The sequence below is a fragment of the Pithys albifrons genome, chromosome 2 (assembly GCF_047495875.1).
Source record: "Pithys albifrons albifrons isolate INPA30051 chromosome 2, PitAlb_v1, whole genome shotgun sequence".
Taxonomy (NCBI): Eukaryota; Metazoa; Chordata; class Aves; order Passeriformes; family Thamnophilidae; genus Pithys; species Pithys albifrons.
Window position 1 is genome coordinate 35,584,910 of NC_092459.1, and position 24,713 is coordinate 35,609,622.

Consider the following 24,713-nt stretch of genomic DNA (forward strand, 5'->3'; position numbering starts at 1 on the left):
CGGAAGGGTGAAACTTCAGCTTCAGTTGAAGTCTAGGAATAGCAAATGCTTTTGAAGAAAAATATAAGTCCTCAGAGAAATTACTGATACTGTGTATCAATTAAGACAATGTACAAATAAAGGCTTCAGTCATGAAACCTCTAGGGAAAACTGCTGCAGGAATAAAATTCAGGTATGTAAGAACAATTTAAGAAGTTTGGCTAAGTTGAGCAAATATTGCTATTAACTGAGATGAAAGTGTTTTATTCAGTGAGAAAGTATAATAGAAAGTTATTAGTTATGCATCTGCTATTCTGTAAGTCCAATTAGGTCGATGAAACAGCAGTGTTTTTTTAAGCAAAGAGAGAGAACAAAACAAACAAAAAAATCACCAACACATGCAAGCCTAATAATATTTTAATAGGCAAGGTCTAGACTGCTGCACCTAAACCACAGTTAACGGAATAGCTTCCGAGATATCCGACGACAGAGGCTTCATCTCCAGATAAAGTAAATGGGTCTCACTGACTGATGTCTTAATATTAAATTCAGGAAGGTCATGCCTGTCAACATAAGCTTTCAGAATAATTAATGAAAATCTGCTTAATTGCATATGGAGTCTGATCGTTGGAGAACAACCAAATAATTAGAAGCATGTCCAATGTAAAAACTATCACAGTCATTTTTCATTGTTGATTAGGGTACATACCATGCACAGGGTCTAAATGTCTGAATAATGGCTCAGGTTTTCATCTTTAATCTCTCTTTCACATTATTTCAGCTCAATTTCATTGACATTGGATCTTTGTAGCTGCATTTTCTCCTCTGCATATACTTATCAGTCTGTGCGTCCCCATAATCAACTGCGGATTATTATGTTTTGAAAAAATTTAAAAGGACTATTTAGTTCCCCGAGTTTTATTCTTCATCCATTCTGTTTTGTCACCACTCTGAAACACATGCTAAAATGCTCAAAGTACTGAAAATTCCTACAAAAAATTACTCTTGAATTTCTTTCACAAAAGGCACTCTTCAAGGTGCACTACTATTTTCTATATAAATTGCTTCAGTACTCAAAATACAGGCATCCCATTCACAGATTTGAATAAGAAAATGAAAATATTTCATAAAACTTCTATTTTCCAAATGAATAATAGGATATGACACAGAAAGAAAGACTCTTGAGGTCTATTTAAGTTGGCTGAGTTTAATTGCTCAGGCTCAGCAGCTTCTGAGTGCCCTGTGCTGCTCCAAGAACATGCCTTGATCTCCCGCCACCCCAGTGCTGTAACTTCCCACCCCAGGAATGCCTGCACTGCATTACCCAAGTGCTTGTGTACACAACCAGTCAATGTTGGTAAACCAAATATTCCCACCCAATTCTTATGCCATACTGAGTGGTGCAAGTTTACTTTGACCTTTCAGACACCATGCTCTGCCCAAGATAATAAGCCCTTGAAGCACAAACTGAACAGAGGGGGGACACATAAAGGGTTGTTTAGCTTTTATTACAGGACACTGCTTAGTTCTGGCTGAACTATGCTGAATCCTGACTGACTCCATGTGGAGCCACTTGGTAATTCTCATAAGACACCCAATTCCCCATATTTTCCAGGATTTTCATTATCTAGGATACTCCACTCTATTACTAAAGATAGCAAACCTAACAAAAAAAGAATGGAGGAAAAACTTTAGAAGACATCCAATTAGTCCAATTAGGTTGTAGTTTGTTATTAAACAAAAGGCACCCCTACAATAAATAAAACTGGTGAGGGCAGATAAAAGCATTGACTGTTTTAGCTGATGTGAACTACAAGTTTGAACAAAGGGTCACAGTATGAATTAAAAAATCCTAAAAATTTCCAATACTATCAGCTTCCAAAGGATCAATTAGAAGTTTTAATTTAGTTTTTATAAACAAAGCCTTCAGCTTAACAAACTCTTATCTAAGATTGCTCTAAGACCTTGGTGGCAAGTCCAGGCTGACAGACAGGCAAAGGTTATGGAGAAGAATACTTACATTGAAAAGTCAGTCTGCAGAACAGCTTCTAAAAGGAAACTTGTCCACAAACTTCAGCAAATGTTGAGTACCAAGACAGAAAAAAAATTCATCTCTGGAGCTGGTTCTGTTGTTATGCTTTTTCCCATGGACAAGCAAATTCACTTTCCTGACAACACAAACTGTCTACTCAATTTACTGTGTGTTTCTCTTCCATTTAAAATGAACTTACCGAGTGCCATCTGCTTTCCAGCTAACTTTGTATGGCTTCTGCTCCAAAAATTTAATATTTTGCTTGTCCATGGAAACAGGCTGTGCCCCAGGGAATCCAGACCTAAAAAAAAAAAAATAATCAGGTTTATTAACATTCTGCAATAAAGAGTCACACAAGGCAATATATTTTCTACATTACACTGAAGTCACACCTTTTATTAGACTTGTTGCAAGGTTAACTCTGAGTTAGAAAATCTTCTCCAAGAAAGTATTTTGCATGAGAAATCAAATGCCTGCCTTGTAAGAAAATGGTATTTGCTTATGACAAGCACTAAATTACGTGGAACTTGGAATTTAAAATTAATTTAAAATTACAGGCACTAGAAGAACTAAAAGCATCAAAAAGTTAGGAAGTTCTGTGAGCAACTCACTGAAATACCAGCTTTGGAAAGAAGTTCAGAATCAGAGGCACTAAAACCAACATTCCAATTCACATTGGACACAAATTCAAGTTGGCTATAAAAATGAGTATCATAGTTCAATACTGAAATGAAATAGCAGTTGTATAAATAAATCTACTCCTTGAGCAAGCACTAAATTTTACACAAGGCTACATCTGGAATTTGCATAGCAATAAGTCATCTGAGCACATTTTGTTATCTCAATGGAAACGCAATCCCAGAATCTTGTTTCTTAACATCAAAAGTTGATCATTCAATTTCATAGTACAATGCAAGGCTGTTTCACTGCCAAGGGTGTTTGAGGCCTGCTTTATTTTATAAACAACACATGCAAAAATGGTTACCTTTTTTCTCATTTTTACAAAGAGTTGTATCCTTCTGCAAAAATAACACTTATTTCTAGACAGTAAAAATAAACACAAGTTCTAAATGTTCTCATACCCTTCCCATCCACAGAACTGCTGACATTTTTGCCGTATCTCTCCTAACTTTGGTTGCGTTGTCACCTGGGTCACACATTTAACTGTTATTCCTTCCAAGAAAATTGCACCCTAAATAAAAAGATAAATAAATAAATTACTATTTAATCTTTCATAAAAGCAGATCAGAATATGTCAATACAAGACTAAGTCTGTTTTTTACAACCCTCTCAAGCAATACTAGCTTAAATATTTCATAAAGATTTACCACCAAATACCAAGATACATCAGCTGAGCTTTGCCAGTAAACTCACAGGTGAGCCATATCATAAACCCAGGAACTGAAATGAGTAATTTATGGGGGAATAAAAAATTATTAAAAAAAAAGCAAGAGGCAAAGAGTAAGGGATAGCTAGTACTTTAATATTTACTCTGTTTAGCTAATACTCCCAAGAAAGTTCCCATATCAAACTACAGCACCAGTCTGACTTACTATTTTTCATTTGTAACTAAAATGTTGTTAAAGAATATAAGTATCAAATATTTAATAGTAAATTGGTCACTTATGGAATTTGCAGGGATTAAATTAATCATCCTTAGTGCACGAAATATTAAATAATAATGAGATAGTGTGAGACATGTATTTGTGAATGACCTGAACCTAAACACTAAACAGTACTATAAGCCTGGAGCAGATCACTGTACAAAATTCTTTCCAGTGGAAGGCTTTGTGACACCACTTTTAAGTGTGTCAAAAAGCATGGCCCAAAATAAGTAAACTGAGAACTGAGTCAAAAATTGACCTACAAAGTGTCAAATAACATTTCTTAATATATAAAGAGTATTTCAAGATCAGGAATTCCATGTTTTCCCTGACTGATGGAAAGAAAAAGCTGCTCAGTAACAGTAGAGGTGTCAAATGAACATAACTAGCTTGGTAATTAGTGAACTAAAGTCACTGGGAGACACCTTTAGACACAAGGGGTTTGATGGGATTTTTTTAAACAAGTATCTCAGCAGATGAAGATGTTAAGTCCTACTTTTCTCCTTTCAAATCTTTGCTATACATGTTTTCAAATAAATATGTTAATTTTATCAGACCTAGAGGGTAATTCCAGCACAAGAATTGCATGGATTTCACCTCCACCTGGGTAATCTACCACATTACATGTCTCAAAACTCAAACTTACACTGTAGGGAAAACAATTGAAAGAATAAAAGTACTTATGCAGCAGCAAACTTAAATGGTTCTCAGTTGGCCTGGAACAAACTTATTAACAAAAGAAAAAATATAAAGAGCAGGTTTGCAACAAAATATTTGTGTAAAAATATATTTGTATCATTTTATTGTCAATCTAAACCAGGTTGCTAAAGTAAAGTTGCTATTGTGAATGCCACAGAAAAGGCTGGTAGAAATCAAAATACACTACTGAAAATAAAACACTACAATAACTTGTATATTCCAGGAAAGTTTGATGCCAAGTGGAATAAAAACAAATCCTGCATGACAGAACATATTAAAGCAATCAGGTCTACAAAACCACAAAATTAAAGATTTCTATTGAGATCCCAAATCAATCAGTTATTTCAACAGCATCTCAAATAAATTTTCTATGCAGACTAAGAAGATCAAACCACGATTTTCACCTGTTGAGCTATGAATCCTGCAAGTGAAGAAACAAGCATTTTGTGTCTGTTCTCTAAAATGCTTGAAAATTGCTTTAACAAATTCAGCGGCATACTACTGATGAAAGAAACTTTTTTGCTCCCTTTTCTTTCCATACACTGTGGCCCTCATCTGTTCTACTCTTGAGCAAGTCTAGGAACTAATTTGGAAAAATTAGCATCATAAATTAGTATGTATATATGTATGGCCAGACTTGGCGAATGCAGATTTGGGCAGGGCTCTCCCCACGTGGGTGTGCCCTTCCAGCCTGCGCAGTGGATTTTTTAGGTGAGGCACAGCGTGCGCAGAACTGGCTCCACCATTTCAGTCCTGAGGTCCATCTGCCACGGCCGAGCGAGCTTGGACAGTGACAGGGAAGTCCTCAGGACTGTCACAGCACCCAGTACTGACTGGGGCTGACCCTGCTGAGCATCCAAGATGTGACGGGATGGGATGGCAGGGAGGCATTGAACTGCCAGGGGACGGTCCCCACTGAGACTCGAACTCGGGTCCTTGGGATTTGGAGTCCAGAATGCTCTCCTTTACACCACAGGACCGCCCTCATAAATTAGTAATTTTCTGTCACATTAGTATCCTAAACTAACTCACCATGGTATGACTCAGCACTAGTTCCAGCACAAAGGAAAGAGAAGGAATGCTAGTAGTGCAGGGAAAGTAGGACCATAGTTTTCAGTACAGCCTGTATTTAGTTAAGATCAGCTCAGTAACATCACCAAATTGTACTCTGAGAGCAGTACATCCTAAAGAAATATACTAGCTTATAACCTTAATTAGTTTGAATGCCACAGACTTTAGTGTGTTGTTCATCCCGTACTATCCACATGGGCACCAGCAGGTATAACAGCACACGGGTGACTGGGTGAGGGAGGCAGACAGCTACTTGTGCCTGGCCAGCACGTTGTCTGAATTCTGGTAAGTGGATAAGAGCACCATGAAGCAAAGGAAGATGGTTGTGCCTTGCTTCTGCTAACACTGGCAGAGTGCAACGGCACTAAGACTGCTAAAATTAAAGCAAAAGGCAGGGAACGGGAAAGATTTTCCAGAAAAGAAGAAGTCATAAACACAAAATTCATGCCTGCCATTTGAAAGTGTCTCTTGCAGATTATCTGCTTCAAGTATAATCACTAGCTAAGGCACAGCACTATGAAAACAAGGTGAGTCACTTGGCATTCGTGCTCAGCTAACTTAGCACTCCAGGTTTCATGAGGACATTCCTTGGATAAGGTGCTAATACTGAGCCAGACCCAGGCGCTTGCTGCATCACTATTCAGCCAACAGGCCCTGTGGAAACACAACACTGGAGAACATGGTGCAGAGGCGCCAGAGCGCTCAGATCAGCAGGAGCACTTCAGGTCCTCAGCACTGCTACTAAATCAAGAGTTACAAGCCCTAAAGGATCCAAGGAAACTACATGCACTTAGTAGTTACACTCTGCACAATCTTCACACCATCTGTCCTAATCAAGTTTGCCCCACTTCCCACTGCATTTCTCCGCCCATCACTTCAGCTGAAGAAGTGTCTTGTGCATCTTAATGTGTTGGTTCAGATCCTAAACACCACCTGGAGGAGTGGGTGAATGGGAGCAGCTCCACACCTTCCTGACCCCGGTGCCTATCACCAGGCTTGGGTGAGAGACATCCTCAGCTACTCAGCCTTGACAGAGTGCCAATATGCTCAGAGACTGCCTTCGAGACGACAAGAAACATACCAAAAAATGTCAGGAAGAGATATCTTCTAAAAGAAAGAAAGTGAGAGAGGGAGAGTTACACTGATCAGCTTAGATGTAATACCTAGAAATACAGGACCAAATCACAGTAACTGCCTCTAGCCATGTACAAAAAAAAAAGACACAACGAAATCATACTGTGACTCAATAACAAAGGTATTCAACTAATCATTTGGTTTTGATGATGAAACAGGCTTCACAGAATTGGAATTGCTTGCATTTGTCCTGGTTTGTCCTTTGTTTATTTGTCTTGTCCTCATAGAGGAACTCATGAACATGGGGTAGATATAACTTCCATAAAACAGACAAGCAACTGTTTCAAAATCAGGTTCAGAGGAGTTAGCATTTCACTAACAAAATGGAAAAACATACTGAGAAGGATCTGCAGGGTCTGGTTCAGGTATAAGGCAGTAAGTTTATTTTCCCTAAACTTCCGATTAGCATGTTTATTTTTGTGACATCTGTGACTTTAGTAACAGGAACCCAGACAGTGATGGTAGCTTAAGAATTCATTGTTACCCTGTATTTTCAGAATGGGCTGAAAACAAACCTGTGCAATTCAGTGTAAACAAAGTTCTACACGAACACACTGGTAGATAATTAGAGAAAAATAAATGGAGGCAGCAAGAGACCAAAAGCTGAATTAGTATTGTTCTGTCTTGTAAAAGACAATTATGTTTAGATATATAAACAGAAGTATCAGCCTTAAGACATAGGAAATTATTTTCTCCCTATTAAGCCCTACTAGGATGGCCTCACCCAGAGGCTTGTGTTCAGTTATAGGTACCACAGTCTCAGAAAAATGAGTCAACATGACAGAATACAAAGAATGACAACAAAGGTCAAAGGTACAAAAAGCATGGACTATAAGGAAAAACTGAACAAATTAGCATATGATGAGCAGAAGGAAAACGATACTCATATTCAAGTACATAAAATGGTACTGCAAAACCAAAAAATACTCTTTTGCCCATATCCATTGAGATGTCCATGGGCAGAAAAATAAGTACAGGTGTTAAACTCTGCAAAAAAGAGTAGGCTAGGCAGAAAAAAGGCACTCATATTTAGAAACAATTTACCTTGATAGTTAAATAATAAATATTATCCTCACTATGTGAAATCAGTTTAATAATTTCCCTCTGTCTCACAGATGACCATGAGACACCATGCACTCAAAATTGTGAGGAAAATCAGTAACAGCCACTGGCTTTTCCAGACTTTAAAATATCTCTATCCATTTTAAAAGCACTACACATTACACCACTCACATGGGACTAGAAAGAGTATTCCTTAAAAACCACTAAAAGTTCCATTTGATACAAGAAAAGTTTGAAGGTTCTGGCTCAGAATTATAGCTTTGTCCTATCTGCAAAATCAAGTCCTTTTCCCTGAAGTGAAATTCTAAGTATCAATTAATAATGTTGCTTCGATGCTACGAGCATTACAGCATGCACTGGCAAAGCCAAGACATGTTTGGATTTCCTGTGCAGGATCTCACACTGCAGCCAACAGCCTTCCTGGTACCCCCCAACTACATCCAGGCAATGACAAGAGAAACTGTAATGGCTTTATGTACTAATGGTCCCCACACTCTCTGTAGTGTAGGAAACAAAGGCTGTCGAGATTTTTGACATGGAAATATGGAAGTTTTAGTGAAAGATGCTGCTATAAAGTTTCTCACATCAAAGACATTTTCTGAAATGGACAGTACACTAACTTCACTTCATAGGCTAGCTAGGAGTCACTGCTGACTATTCATTATCCAAGTGAGATGCCTGGAGTTGTCTCCTCCTCTATTACTAAACTTTTCTTCTGTCTCCACAAAGATTTGTGTCAAAATGAAAAAAAATCAGAACCCCACTATCACTACAGCTACCTCTAGTTTGACTCTGCCTACCCCTAGGTATTTAGAGAAAGAAACAAATCAGAAAGTCGAAAACATCTGCTGCAGGAAATCAACACAATGCTGAAAATTTAGCCCTTTAGACAGTAAAACAGGAGTACCTGAGCAAGAGGTATTTACCTGATAATCACTCCCCCTGTAGATCTCATATTTACAAGGAATCATAAATGGATTGCATCCATCTCTACTGAGTTAAGAAGCAGTCCAATCTGCCAGCCAAGAACCATGGTAAAGAATTCTGCCCGTTCCTCCTCTTCATGCCAAAGAATGTTCCTTCAGAGCTGCAAAACTGAATTATACGAATATGCATATTAACTGGATGATTATTTCTTTCACAAATTCTCTAAATCATAATTAATTTTTTACTTATTAATATGCTTATTCGTATAATTTAGCTTCCAGCTTTCAGAAAAACTATGGTGGCAGATATGAAAGAGCCTGGGAAGCCAGTACCATTCCTGTTAAACTGACCAGTTGAGCTTTATACTTGATGAAAATAGACTGCCATAGGAAGTCATCATAACACTTAAGTTCCTAATGCATCAAAAGGCACATCAAAAAAGCAGCTTTGAGGTTCCAGCCCCCAAAAAATTTTTTAGAGATCAATGTTTTACTGCAAGGCTATTGAAGGCAGTGGCCATACCCCTGGACATACTTTTACTATGGCTTTTTACAGCATGGGAAATTTTTCATTCCAGCTGAGAGACAATTAGAAAGTTTTCAAAGTTAATCTTGCTGCTTTAGACTGGAGTTTGTATTCCTTTCAGGCTAACATTTTCCATACTCCATCTGTAAACCATGCTAACCAGCTGCAGGAACAACAAAATGCATTTTTGCAGCATAGCTCAATATAAGAATTTCCAAGTGTTTGCAAACAAACACACCTCAGCACAAAAGTAAAATAATTCAGTATTATGCAAAAAAACCCCAAAAAATCTATTTTTGCACTCAGCAACATTCTAGCCCACTTTATATGAAAATAAAAAAGAGAGCCAGGAATTTGAAGAGAATTGAGCCATTAGTCTTCAGGTGATACAAATATATTCTTTGTGCTGGAGTATTAGTTCCATACTATGGTAACTTATGAGAATTATGCAGATGTGTGTCAAAAGTCACAGTAGGTGATCAGCCATATTTCTTTTAATTATACAGTTAAAACAGCTTTAAACAAAATATGACTTCAAAGCTCCCTTGTTTTTTTAAGGTTATGCTGCTTTTTGCTAATCCAATTCTCAACTCTACAAAATTTCCAAAAGTAAGAATATTTACCAAAATGAGCACTGAATTAAAAAAATTCTGAATTTCATCCACATGGCTACAAAAAACAATTAAGAGCTGTTTCCATACAACCTCGACAACATTTCATCTCTAAAGACAAACTGAATAATTAAAAAGTGCTTTTACTATCTCAATTCATAGGCTAAAAAACTGCTATTTTAGAACATTTTTAAGTCATTTTTACAACAGGAATAATTGAGGTGTTGAACATTAAAGTTCAAGGTTTGTAGAGGAAACATAAGAACACTTGCAATGGCTCTACCAGTTTTTCCCAGTTAAAGACGATGCTTCCAGCCCCCATTTGCAAGAGCAGTGACATGGGTATATCTGTATATATGTGACACTACAGACTATGTAGTAACTGATGAGAATGAGGTTATGAAATTATGTTTAGCAATTAGAGTATTAAGTTCCAAACCGAAATTACCAGTTTTAGGCGTTCTTTTCTCCTCTTGCCAAAAGAGGAGCTTGATGATCCAGGTTCTGATTCTGGGCCTGCAGTTTTACCATTATCATCATCCTCCTCTTCATCTTCATCGAAGCACCATTCTGGGAGCTCTGGTGGTGATGGTGCATCATCTTCATCGCCATAACGACGAAATAATTCCTTCAAATAGTCAGCTTTATAAATACCTGGTGGTCTAGCCTGAGCAAAAGTAGCCACAGCAGCCTCGATACTGTCAAATAAAAACTGAAAATCACTCTGGATGCTTAATTTACATGTTTTAGTCATATCATACCTCACCAAACATAAGATTTATTGGGACTGAGAAAACAAATTCCAAAGTGGCAATTGCAAAAACATTCATTATATTCGAAACAGCATGCTTAGCTCAGTCTGGTAACAGTTGCTCTTGCACAAGGTTCTGCATAATTCTGTAAGCACTGCAAAAGTTTGCAGAAGTAACTGCAGCTCATGCTGCTTTGACTCCTTATTGTAATTAATAGTAGTCTGCTAATCATCTAAGTAAAACTGTTACTATTGCTACAGAGAAGGAATGGGTGACACAGATACATACCTGAGGACCAAATGAAGACAATAAAAAGACCAAAGAAAAATATCAACAGACTTGATGAAGAAAACAGCAAATATTCAAATACAGATACATTTTTCCCCTCTTAAGGACTGTGTATACTACCATCAGAGGCTTTGCCACTATACACAGAAAAATCATCCTAATCTTTTTAAATTACTTCTCTATCCAGAAGTTTCTCATAAAACCACTGTAATTTAGAAGCCTTTTACTATGCAGCTAGTTCTTAATCATAAGTGCTCTAATAAACTGGAGGTTGAATCACAAAAAAATTAAAATCCAAGACTAACATCAAGCACCTTTCCCAGGTAACAGGAAAACTCTCAAAAATACATGAGAGCACAGCACAAGGGTTGCTGTTTCCACAGATCCTATGAAAATGTTAGACATAATTCTCTCTTCCACTTAACATCGCTGTGCAGAGCAGTATTCCTCCATGAATCAACATTTAGAAATTTTGCTAAACAAAAGAGAGGAAAAATCACAAATGGCAGATGCCCCTGATTAGGCCTCTTGACAGGTACTTATCTTAGAACTGGAACAAAAGTAGATACTACATGCTGTGAAAAATTTTTTTTTCAGATAAGAAAGTAGCCTGTCACTGGAACAAGGAAAACATATAACTAAAATGGAAAAGATAATTTAAATTCAAAATGCATTTTTTTTGTCTGACCTGTAGGGTATAGGAAACAACCTAGAACTTATGGGGCAAAATTCCCATATTAGACAGAAACACTGCCTAAGAACCAGTAAGCTTGATTCACTCTTCTGGTCTTTGATAAGAGGACAAAACAGAACATTTTCCAGAGTAAGACTATTAGATAGTCAGTTTGGAAGGAGTCTTCTTTCTCATTCTGTTTTCTAAGAATCCCAATTTTTCCCCACAAGATATTTTTTTGTTTTGCTATCTTTTTTAAATTATTTCACATCTTCAGTAATGAATGCCACTGAAAGCACAAAACAAACCAAAAGGGATGGAGTCTGAAAGACGATCAGATTTGCCCATGATGACATAAGAAGAACTCTATAATCTTCTGAGAAAGATGGCAATGAAAGCCAAAAGAGGTAGCACAGATTTCAAGTACAGAAACCTATCTGAAAGAGAACAATTTTCCAAGTTCTAGAAACACAGCAATCTCTGGAAAAATGAGTTGTTGAAAAGAGAATCAATTAAGGTTTCTAAACACTAGCTGGAGAGCTTTCAGGCTGAGTGGCCTTTCTTTAAACTAACTATAAAATACATCTCAGTTATTCACAATACATCAGCCACACTCCTACCTTAAGGAATGGATACAGATGGATTTTTCCATGAGGAAAATCTTACTTCCTCATCAAATAACAAGAGCCTAATTTTAAAGAATGATACAGCAAATTAGATTTATCTTGAGATAATGCTTAGCATTAACTACCACCTTGCCAAAATTCTTTCTTTTGCTGTGGACATTTTTCCCTACCAGGTGGTATTGGATGTTCTGTCAAAAAAATCTGACAGAGATAAACAAACTTGATACAATTAACTACCTGAAACAATAAAAAATAAGTTCAGCCACCCCCTATTAACAGTGTTCTGTCTCCATTACTCCAATGTCTTCATTCCAAGTTTAGTAACAGACAGCAATGACCCAGTTCTTTGCAAACAGTTTGCAAGCACCAAATAACTCTATGTCCAGTCACAAGAATAAGCTGCAACAGGTGCAGAATTTTCTTCCCTTGAAGGACTACACACAAGAAATACCATCAGAATGCTTGAGGGGCTTGTTAAGAAACGGGACCTCTCAACAAGGAGATAGTGTTTCATGAATTCTACCACACATGCAAGAGTTATGTCCACCAGCATGGTACAGGCATTGTTTTGGGGTTTTTTGCACTAATGTTATTTGAAAAAGATAACTGCTCTGTATGAAGGCATCAACATTTCTAAATGACAGAAAAAACAGATGAGTCTGTATAGAAGCATGCTGCAGATTTTAGTCAAAAAAGCTGGAAACAAGGACTTTGACTGCCCCTGATCCTTCAGAAGTAAGAATGTTGCCTTAGCTAAATCCTTTGGAATCCAAAAAATAAAATAAAAAAAACGCTACATGCAAACCACATGAAAAAGATGAAGAAGTAAGAGAAATAATCTTTCAGGCATCTCTGAACTCTACATTCTTACTCAAAATGTGGGACATGTCACAGGGAAGAGTCACAGCACAATAAATGCCCTATTAAAAGCCCACACACAGCAGGTACAGCTGACTTTTGACCTACCAGATCTTGCTTGACTGAAACAGGCCAAGTATCAAGGGATAAGAAAAATGTTAATACGGGCTGTTTTAAAATAACAAATAGTGAATACATTAGGAGAGCTGGCAGGACAATAAGTCAAACATACTGAAGATACCTTTGGTCACTCTCCACAAATCCCTAGGAATTAACATTCAAATTTACCTCCAGTCCAACTTCTCAACCAAAAAGGCACAGATCAGAAATCCAGTTCTATTGAAACCATGTGTACAGTGGACACCTAGACAAGACAAGAAGAGGGCACAATCACTTGCAAGTAGTTTTAACAAACATCATTTAGCATCACAAGTGTGGTTGTGGGTCCTTCCACCTTCATCTGCAACATTTAAAGGTTTATCTCCCTTCCCATCATTGCAGCATAAACCAGCACAAAAGGCAATTTATTACATTCTTTCTGCAAATTAGCAGCAGCAAGAGTATAGGATACTTCAGTTTATCCCAATCAAGAGCACTAACTTAATGTGATTGAAATATGGCCAATACAGATAAGATTCACAAATCTGCTCAAATGCTTATCAGAAGGCAATACAATCAAATTCAATAATTATATTGTTGTGGATTCAACAAACATGACATTCATTTCACACCATCAGGCAGAAACATCATATCTAGATTGCCCTATCTCAAGCTGGAAAGCAGTGCCAATAGACCACAATTATATCTCGAATTTGCTATTACCATGCTAGGATCAGACTTACTAATTCGGGAAAAAAGCCTACAAATATAAAACTATATAACAGTATAATCACCTTGAATTACTTATCTTTTCAATATAAGAAAAAAAGAATTAAGTCTTCAGCCTCTATTTTAATGAATTCATCCCCCGGTGAACGGAGTGATGCCCTGTTAAATGCTTGAAATTATTTTTTTCTCTCAAGCCAACAGCACCACCTAGTGATAAAGAGACCAGCCTGAAAATCTGTGCTGTTAAAAAAGTCTTGAAGGATTCAAGCAAGATGTTGCCTCTTCTTTCTACTGCATTTTAAATTATAAATATCATTACAGTTTCAACTAACAGCAAGTGCAATTATTCTTAATATATTTTTCAGTAGTTACCATAGAATCACAAAATCATTTAGGTTGGAAAAGACCCTTAAGTTCATTGAATCCAACCATTAACCCAGAACTGCCAATTCCACCTCTAAATCATGTCCTAAGTACAACACCCGCATGGCTTTTAAATACCTGCAGGGATGAAGATGCAACCACTTCCCTGGGCAGTCTGTTCCAAGGCTTGACAACTTCACCTTTTGGTGAAGAAATTTTTTTCTAATGTCCAATCTAAACCTTTTTTTTTTAACCAGAGATCCAAAAAATACTTACAAAGAGGAGACTGATAAAAACACAGAAACTTTGGTGGGTAAACAGAAGTATATGTCAACTGTAACAAGATCAGAATTTGTGCCTGCACACCAAGCTTTCCTTCTTAATAAAGCAAGGCAAAAATGACTATGAATTTCTTGGATTCATCCATTCCAATGATTTAAAAATATTGAAAACTATAAAACCTGTATAAAACTGCATAGCTTAGAATTCTATGATTCTAAAATAAATTAATTTTAGCCTCCTTACAGAATTTATTTTTAGCAATCGTTCCTTCTTTGTTTGCTGCTGAAGCAAAATTTTTGCATTTTGCTTCCTTAATGTTGGTAGGCATACTCCAGTCCTTCAAGTTGAAAAAATAAAGTTTCCAGCCTATAAGGTTATAGCTGAGTGGAAAATTTTGTTCACTTATCATTCACATTTCAGTTTCTTTTTCTACCTAATCTTGACACCAGGAATGAAATTGCATAGAATTGCTACCAATAAATCCTGCAGCTGTTACTGCTACCAAACAGGTAAAGCCAATAATTTTGTACACATGACAAAGATAAGAAGCATCTCAGCAATGAGACCAATGGCTCAGAAGGGAAAGATTACACAGGGTGCAGTACTATCACTGCTGTAGACTGCTTCCACTTTGGATAAAAATACCGTCCACATCAGTCCCTCTGATGCTCTGTCAGAAGAAACAAGTGTCCCAAACCAGAAATTTCAGCATGCCACCCATGCTCCCTGCAACTGCTGACTATAATCAACATCTCAAGTTCTGAAATATTATTGGGGACCAAGTGGAAGAACTGCAAAAGGAGAGTAATAAACGAGCAGCTGCTAAATGACAGTGAGTGGGACCAGTCACCAACAATATTTCAAGTTCTGGAGCAAGACGTGCAACATTGTTGGTGACTGATCCCACTCCATCTCATTTAGCAGTTTCTCACTTGTTGTATTACATAGTTGTCTTACAGTTCAGAGAAGAAATAGGTCTGAAATTAACATTGCATTCCAGGTGAAATAAAGAAATAAGAAAGTGGGTGAAAGAAAATTATCTTGAAAGATAGATGCCCATATCAAATCTAGTCAAAAGCCACATGGGTATAGTCCTGAGCAAGCTGCTTTAGCTGGTCCTGTTCTAAGTAAGGGCAACTGACGATTTCCACAGGTTCCTTCCAACAACTTCAGCTATTGTACCATGATCCTGTACAAATCCTAAACTGCATAAACATACCAGCTTAGTTTCCCAAGTCCTTAGCAATTACACCTACACAAACAACTATTCCATGTACCCCTAAATTGCAGACACTCAGATTCAGGAAGACTGCAAAATTATCATCCAAGGGGACTGAGGACAACACCCATTCTGACTCTGGAAACTCATCTGCAAAGTAATTTCTTCTCTCTGAAAGTTTTCAGATAGAGCTGAACTTCAATATGCTTCACAGAAATCAGAGTAAAATGGTTTTAACTAAAACTAGAAGCAACACAAATCAAATGAGAACTTATTTCTCTCTGGGTGAAAACAAAGTATCCCTGCTCACTGCAAGCCAGTAGAATACAGAAGAAAAACTTAGCCTAAAATATTGATCACCAGTTTTGTGAGATTTGCTGAAGAATCTCTGACAATTCAGCTGCCAAATATGACTTCAAGTAAGCCAGACCATCAAATGCCAACACAATACATATCCTACATTTCTATCAGCAGAAGTTAAAATGCAAGTCTCATGTGTTTGTACACAGTTCTTAAGACTGTATATTTTGTTTCCTTAAGTCAATAGCTGTAATCAAAGTGATGGATGCAGAAACATACTATTTCTGCAAAAAACAAAAACATACTAGTTTTTGCAGTAGAAGCAATCAAATCTAGTTTGCACAGACCCTGTATGGAGGAATTTCCTTTGCTTAGACTGTAAAGAATAAGAGACAGCAGTTATGAGTAAATATGAAACGGACTAAGAGTAAAAAGTAATGATGGATATAAGATGGATACAATGAGATGTACCTATAAGCTCTGAGGGATTCTTATCACTGAAGTGTTCACATACACGGATAAATGTCTCGGTATTCTCAGGTGTAGGGCACTCACCATGCCTGAAAAACACAAGAAGACACAGATTAGAAGACAACTGGGGGAAACGGAACCAGAGAAAAAAAAATTAATTTCTTCATTGTGATATTTCAAATTAAAAGTCAAAGGGTTGAAAAGTGCAGACAACTTACCCTTTACACTGGAGCTTAATATATTTAATTCCCTCTTTCTCTATATCATTCCTATCGTAGAATCTAGTGGTGTTGGTCAAGTCTACCAGTAAACCCATTTTAACCTAAAAAAAAGCAAAAATTAAAAACAAACTTATATATGTGGTTCAAATAGTAGTGCTTACATACTAAATGGCTAGTAACAGCCAAATTCAAAGCAACCACAGGCTACACATCTGTAAGTTTAAAAATTCTTAAATAATGTATTTTTTCATAAAATCTGTATTTTACCACCATCACAAACATTTGTGTTTCTTTTTGAAAGATGGTGCCTAAATCAGCACTAGGCATCAAAACAAAGACTTCAGTTGGCTTCAACCAATGATCAAGAAATTAACAAGAAAGATCTGCTAACAGCAGGAAAATATCTGGTAAAGAATTATTTTAACATGCTAAAAAGACAAAGGTGGAATCAGGTCCTCTTATGCTTTAATTAGAACAGTATTAAACACCGAGAAAGTACTGGAAGAAGAATTAACTACTGAGAGTTACATGTAAGTACACTCACAGAAAAAATAACCCAAGTAATGCAAAACAATGAACACACTTTCAAGTTTAAAACAAAGATTCCCATAAATTCTCTGAAACATGTTTTTAAAAGCTAAAATACACAACAACTTCAGCTCTCCAAAGATGTCACCAGTAATTAAGGTGGCAGTGTCAATAACTCAGATGTTACGATGTGCCTGAATCCAGGCTGCCTTGCCCACTCTACCCTAATGTGTCCCCTTGTGCATTAGCTTCCTTTCTTAGTGTTTGGTTTTATAGCTGTAAAATAGCTCTTTTAAAGAGCCTTGTGGAAATTAGCACATTTATAAAAAGAATGATGGAAAGCAGAAATTCCACTGGGTGGCACAAAACACGGAGAGAACATCAGCAAAGCATATTCTACTATCCTTGGTCCAAACAAAAATTCCACCAACAATAACCTCACAGTATTAATGGACAAAACCAGCTCACTAACTCCTGTGCACTCAAAGTATTCTTGGATTTCTGTCTTGTAAGTGCAAGCAGTTGATTTTGGTTAAAACACTCCATGTCCCGCTTTCAAGTAGGATTTTCACCATGAGATCAGATTACTTTTTAAAAAGGATTTTAATATTATGCAGTTCAACAAAATCCTTGGTTCTACAGTTTTGCCTTTTTTATAGATACATCAATAGTGCACTTAAAAATACATTAAAAGTGAAGCACATTACACATGAAAAAACAGAAAAACACTGCATCTTCAGTATACTTAAAACTTTAGCACATACTCAAAATCAGGATTTTGATGAAGTTTTATTAACCTTAAGGTCAACAGTTCAGCAGTGGAGCTGAAGAATTACAAAGTGAAACATTGCGTTCACACAGTTCAGAAGAGGTATATTCCAATTATAACCAGAATACAGTTCAGAAACAGTTGTTTCACATAAATATGTTGCTCAATAGACCCCTAAAGGAAAATTTCCAATTATCTGCAGAGATAGTTCTCCATGCTATTCAAAGTTCTGATGATATACTTTTGTAATACTTATATACTTGCATATTACTTTAATTTACCAAATACCAAAAGGCATCATTATGTTATGTCAACAGTATTAAGCATTTGTAAAGTAACATCCAAATCAGTTCTGAATTTCTCCTTGTTTACTTTAACTCTGTATATTGTATTCAGAATACTTCATTTACTCTTATTACTAACAATGTTGCATCACCTGAAACTTCAAATACATAGTTTCAACGAAGGTGTTAAACATACAGACAGCACCACCCCAGACAGATATTAATTCTGCAGGAAGTATACAAAAGGTAATTCATTAAATTACTATCCTCCCTCTCCATTCTCCATAGCATTTTGCAAATATTGTTCATTCAAGAACGACTTTTGGCCTGCTCTTCTTTTGCCATTATTACAAATCATTTCAATTATAGACAACTGAAGGTCTTGTCAACTGCCTTGTTCCTCACACATTTCATGGAGCAGTAAACCAAAGAGGCATTTGGTGCAATTTATCCAAAGCTATAGAAGCAGGTATGGCATATGGAGCAGATAAGGCCTGAAAGCAGTTTCCTTGCTTTACAAAAAGCATGCACATTTTCCCTCTCAGCCCATGGGATTGGCTGCACATAACACACCACAATTTACAGAGTGCAAGGCACAAGAAAATGTTGAAGAAATTTCTAAAAAGCAGGTAAATTATGTAACATATCAAAGTGTACAGTTGTGATTTTCACACAATCCATGCAAAAAACTCCACAGGTACCACAGGAAAAAAAATAAAAGCCTTCCTGCTCACATTCCAGCTATCTCAAACTACTAATGCCTTATGCATGTGCTCTTCTGCTGCTATGCAATTAAATAGGCTTAGTTAGAATCATCCTAGAAACGATTGGGTTGGAAAAGACCTCCGAGATCATCAAGTCCAACCCTTGGTCCAACTCCAGTCCCTTTACTAGATCATGGCACTCAGTGCCACGGCCAATCTCAGTTTAAAAACCTCCAGGGATGGGGAATCCACCACCTCTCTGGGCAGGCCAGTCCAATGCCTGATTACTCTCTCTGCAAAGAATTTTTTTCTGATATCCAACTTAAATTTCCCCTGGCAGAGCTTGAGCCCATGTCCCCTTGTCCTGTTGCTGAGTGCCTGGGAGAAGACACCAACTCCCATCTGGCCAGAACTTCCCTTCAGGTAAGTTCCCCTGTATGACCCCAGAAGTTTTTCCTTAGACACTGGAAACTGAAAGCATCCTCCTCAGGAAGGAAAGAGCACACTATTTTACACTGAAGTCTCTCCAGTCTCAGGAGTTTTTCCTTGCATTTCTTATTTGAGGATAATAGTTTAGATCACTGACTGAATTTATCTGTGAAAATAAAAATGTGGCTGAAATATGATAAGTAGTTTTCCGAACAGGAATTCTGTAACTTGAGCATAATAATTGCCCAAACATTCTTTTGAGCTAACTAATGTCCTAGCTCTTCATTACAGAAGTAAAGCTACCTTTATAAAGCATGAACTGTACTAAGCTGCCTACTCAAGAAAAAAATTTAAAAATCATCCACACTGTCACCAACTGCACCACAATTTTTTACAAGACCACTAAGACAGTATGTCAATATTGGCAATCAGAAAAAAGTGAGGCTGCCATGTCTAATCAAACCAATTTCTAACATTCAGAGTTTCAGCAACAAGCTCCATGAGAAAATGAATCACACAAGAAGCTTGTCAAGAGAAGGTTTTGCCCAGACAGATAAGCTGAGCTGGAACCTTCAAAACTCTGTGGTAACAGCAATATCTCAATATTACCAAAATTCAGTCTCAAGTCTTTTATTTGGGAAATAAATTATATGGACTTAAGTAATAACCAGTTTTCAGAAGTGACTTATTCTGCAAAGTATTAGCAGTAAAACACACTGCAGTAAAATGATGAGAACCAAGCACAGTGAGTTATCTTTGCATTTTGAAAATCTACTTTTCAAGGTTGCCTCCATTTCACATTTATTTCATTGCTGACTTGTTTGCAAACTGCTGTTCCATATACAGCCCTCCGGTAACTCACTACTTAACTTGGCAAATGAAAAATCAAATGTTTTCAAACAGCAAACATTCAGTAACAATACCAGGGTTCAATACAATATAACAGATTTGACCAGAACCGAGAGTTTGAGAGAAATTGTATATTCACCTTGTCAATCAAAATTACCAAAATATAAGTGGGGATCCTCATGCTACTAATTTTACTGTCAGATTCTAATAATCTGATGTCATTCAAGACAGGACCAATTTGTAGTATTGCAACAGAACTGATAGATGTGACTAGAGAAAAGGCTACAAAGGCTCACTGTGATTTCTTTTTTGGTGGCAAATCACTAACATGGCAAACATTTAGAAATTTTCAAACAAGAAAGATCCCACCAGTTCAAGTACCTGAAAACAGGCACATGTTTCACTGATAGTACTTTACTATCACATTATTCTATCTCTGCTACACTGAGTAGTTTACCATCTACTTCATACCAACACCTAAGCCTAAATAAGATTCATAAAATGAGGATTCCTGTCTTTTAGTCACCTGATTCTTCTGAGGTTTAAGGTTTGATACTGTTAAATTCAGAATTAATTTCAATTAGATCTATCACAAAAAATAATGAAAAAACACAGAAAAAAGGTGACTTGCATGATTTGTTTTATATAAAACAGTCAAAACAAATTGTGCTAAACCTCCATATAAAAGTTTAATAAACTGGTTAAAAGCATTAGGTGGTAAGCCTTTCTTTGCCTGGCAGGCTTAAAATCCCATTTCCCACATCTCCAGATGCGCTGGACTGTGCACAACATTTCAGAGATCTACAGGAAAGACTGGAAAGATCCTGTTCCCCCACCTTTACTGTCAGAGTTGTGCTGCACTGCAGAACAACAAGCAAGATGAAGGACACAGACAGAAATGGGCAAAATAGAGAATGAAGAAATAAGCCAGAATCACAATTCTGCAACTCCATGACAAAGGCATCCACCCACCTTCCTGAGTCCTAATCCATGCTCCTAAATTTTTTTTCTATTTATGCAATTTATTTTTTTCCAAGAAGTCACTGGATAAAATCCATAAATTGTTTTCTTTCATGCTTGAGCTTAGATACCATAAAGCATTCTAGACTTCAAAAGAAGAAAATTATGTGTTGAAACTACAGGAGAGTTCTGTGAAGTTCTCCTTTCACTTTTAAATGCCTTCACTGCTATAAGCAAGCTTGTAACTTAACATATCTACATGCAAGAGCCATTTATAAAACTACGAAGTTGGACTATCTCAATTTTGACAGTGGCACCTCTCCAAGATGCAACAGTTATAACAAAGAGTGGCATTCTTGCTACTAATTCAGTGAAGAGGAGCGTACACAGTTTCTGTAAGAAAACACTTTTGGAAATCTATGAATTGCAGAGAAAACCTTAAAGTGTAAACAAAAAAAAGATTTTCTGTACAGATGTCCCAAAGGAAGCCACCTCTTAAATCTGAAAAGCAACACTTGAATAAACTGTAATGAAGAAAGTAACATTTCAGTTACTAGAAGATTTTTTACCTTCAGACTCTTCAAGTAGTTGGATAACATACTCGGGTGAAAACGATTTTCTTCAGCAACCTGTTCATCATATCTTGGTCCTAACATTGTCTTCAAAGGTAAAAACTTCCCTACAAAACATAATCAAATTTTGCATATTTTATGCATACTCATGTATATGTACACTTACAACTTGGCAATTTCAAAGCAACATGCTGAGCAGGTTTAGAGGTTTACTATCAATAAAAATTAGTCACAGGAAAAATGTTAGCAACAGCTGAACTGGAACATTTTTTAGTTACGAGTTCTCAGAATTCACAGGTAAGTTTAGAAGTTTAAAGAAAATACAGGCTGGTTCACCTAAAACAGAGTAATTTAACATTTTTAGGTAACTTTTAGTGTGATTTAAGCTGCGGAGCAACAACACAACAGAATACAGAAATTTTAAACTCAGCACAGTTAAAAATATGTATAAAGCACTTTAAATGACAGTTTATCACCCAGCCCTGTAAGCATCACCTTTGATTACTTGCAAATATCAAACACAGTGAAGATCCCTGCAAACTGGTTGAGAACATCTATGCACTACACATCTTTATAATATCTTTCTAACATGCTCCTTAGGCTTGTTGAACATGTTCTGCAGCAGTGTCCAACCTTCTGTCTGAAACACCAAACCTACGTGTGCTTCAGACACCAGGGAAGTTACAAAGTACAACAAAAACTTGACCAGAAGTACTTACCAGACTACATACATTACTCCCTAGAAAACCAATTTTTTTTAATATTAATTTTGGTTTTTATCCACCACATCCACCACAGAATATCTGAAATAATCTCATTAGAGATCTGTAGCTCTTCTTTTCTGAACCCCAACAGTCTTCCATAGAAACACAGAATGGTTTGAGTTGAACAGTTCTTTAAAGACCATCTCATTCCAACCCCCCTGTCACGGGCAGGTACACTTCCTGCTAAACCACAGTGCTCAAAGCCCCATCCAGCCTGGCCTTGGAACCTCCAGGGATGGGGTAGCCACAGCTTCCCTGGGCAAACCGTGCCAGTGCCTCACCACCCTCATTGTAAAGAATTCCTTCCTAATAACTAATCTAAACCTCTCCTCTTTCAGTTTAAGACCATTATACCTTGTCCCATCAGTAGATGCCTGTGTAAAAAGTCCCTCTCCAGCCTTCTTGTAGGCTCCCATTAGGTACTGGAAGGCTGTTATAAGCTCTCCCTGGATCCTTCTTTTCTCCCCAGTCTGAACAGCTCCAGTTCTCTCAGTCTGTTATTTCCTCATAATAAAAGAAACAAAATCCTCTTGTTTTCAGCAAAACAAAACCAGATGAAATGAAAAGACATTAAAATGTCCATTGTATTTGGCTAGAAATGAAGGTTTGAGAGAGAAGTTCACTAGTTTTTGTAAAAATAGAAAATGCATACCATTTCTACTACATGAGAGGAAAATGAAATTCCAGTTCGCTGTAGCCTTAAATTCTATTAAACACCCTATAAAGTCTCAAATTAGCATTTATCTTCCTTGAAAGAGATATTACAAAACACAGAGAACAGATAAATAATATGGAAACTAGGAAGCTTTACACAACTTGTTAGCTCTGGTTTGATGTTAGGGAGCAACATGAGAAACACCAACACTGTTACGCTTGTCTGAGACCGTTCCAAACTCAACAGCTAAAAGGAAAGTTATTCAGTCATACAGTCAACATACACAATAAATGGTAATAAATTATAGTCTTTTCAACTTGTTTGATTGTTAGAAAAACTTAACTTTATTGCCCTTTGCCTTTTAATTCCAACAGTTACACATCCTTCACCCTTGTAAAGGTTGTTGAGTTGGCTACCTCCCCTCCATTTCCACATTTCTTCACCTATCTCATTTTCTTATTTCTTTGTGCTCCTTGTCACCTTCAACACTATCATTCATGCTCTCTCTCTCTCTATTAAACCTTACACTTTAACTTGCAATCTGTCTCTGTACAGACTGATTATGCAAATCCTAGTTTTAGATGATCCTAATGCAAAAATCTATCATCACCGTAAGTTTTGCAAAACCTCATGCTTGAAAGTTCCTTAACTTTGCCACTTGTCAGGCCCATACTACTACACCAACTCATCCATTATAGAACATGAAGAAGGTAACAAAACTTTTTTAGCCAATGCACTCAATTAAGAAAATTGAGTATGTGTGTATTAGAAAATAGTGTGTATGGCCAGACATCGCAAACACAGATTTGGGCAGGGCTCTCCCCACGTGGGTGTGCCCTTCCAGCCTGCACAGTGGATGTTTTAGGTGAGGCACAGCATGCGCAGAACTGGCCCCACCATTTAAATCCTGAGGTCCATCTGCCACGGCCGAGCGAGCTTGGACAGTGACAGGGAAGTCCTCGGGACTGTCACAGCACCCGGTACTGACCGGTGCTGACCCTGCTGAGCATCTGAGATGTGACGGGATGGGATGGCAGGGAGGCATTGAACTGCCAGGGGACGGTCCCACTGAGACTGGAACTCAGGTCCTTGGGATTCAGAGTCTGAAGTGCTCTCCTTTACACCACAGGACTGCCCTACGAAAATTAGCTGCACTGACAAAAGAGTCAATGGGTACATGAGAAAACCGCTATCCTTAACAAGATGTTGGGAAAAGAGTAAAGATTTGGAAAAGTGCCTGGAAGTTACCATTTTTCCTGTAGTGTCTTAGAGACTGTACAGTTACACTGAAGACTCTCCCATTCTCCACCTTCTTGAACACAGAATGAACATGTTCATCCTTTTTCAGTAGCAGACCTTGGTGTAGCATCTAATTTGCACTCTGCTTCCCTCTGAGCAACCAAAATACATTCCTGCTCATTGCCAGGAAATATAGACAAAGTAGTCTAGCCAGCATCCCCTGCAGCACGTAAATACTTTCAGACAGGTGACAAAGTATGAGTATTTCATAAAGAGCCCACACACTATCACTTCCAAAGCTCAAACACAGATCTTTGCAAGTATTTAGGTGCACAGCTTCTACAGATTCCAGCTGGCAGAGCTTACATGGCAGCACAAAAGCTGCCTGCCATGGTTAGAAGAGAGCAGTGAATTCATGTAATTTAGGGAAATTTC

General features: G+C 37.3%; 1 protein-coding gene across 1 annotated transcript in view; it reads right to left on the reverse strand.

The window, feature by feature from the left end:
* RNGTT (RNA guanylyltransferase and 5'-phosphatase) overlaps positions 1-24,713 on the reverse strand; it is a 186,833-nt gene that overhangs the window by 157,333 nt on the left and 4,787 nt on the right. Inside the window, exons 2-8 of the mRNA XM_071548735.1 lie at positions 21,618-21,727; positions 16,523-16,626; positions 16,305-16,393; positions 13,130-13,205; positions 10,093-10,342; positions 3,094-3,203; positions 2,211-2,312 (exon numbers count right to left, since the gene is read on the reverse strand). Of these exons, the coding sequence (XP_071404836.1) occupies positions 2,211-2,312; positions 3,094-3,203; positions 10,093-10,342; positions 13,130-13,205; positions 16,305-16,393; positions 16,523-16,626; positions 21,618-21,727 (841 nt within the window). The remainder of the gene's footprint in view (positions 1-2,210; positions 2,313-3,093; positions 3,204-10,092; positions 10,343-13,129; positions 13,206-16,304; positions 16,394-16,522; positions 16,627-21,617; positions 21,728-24,713) is intronic.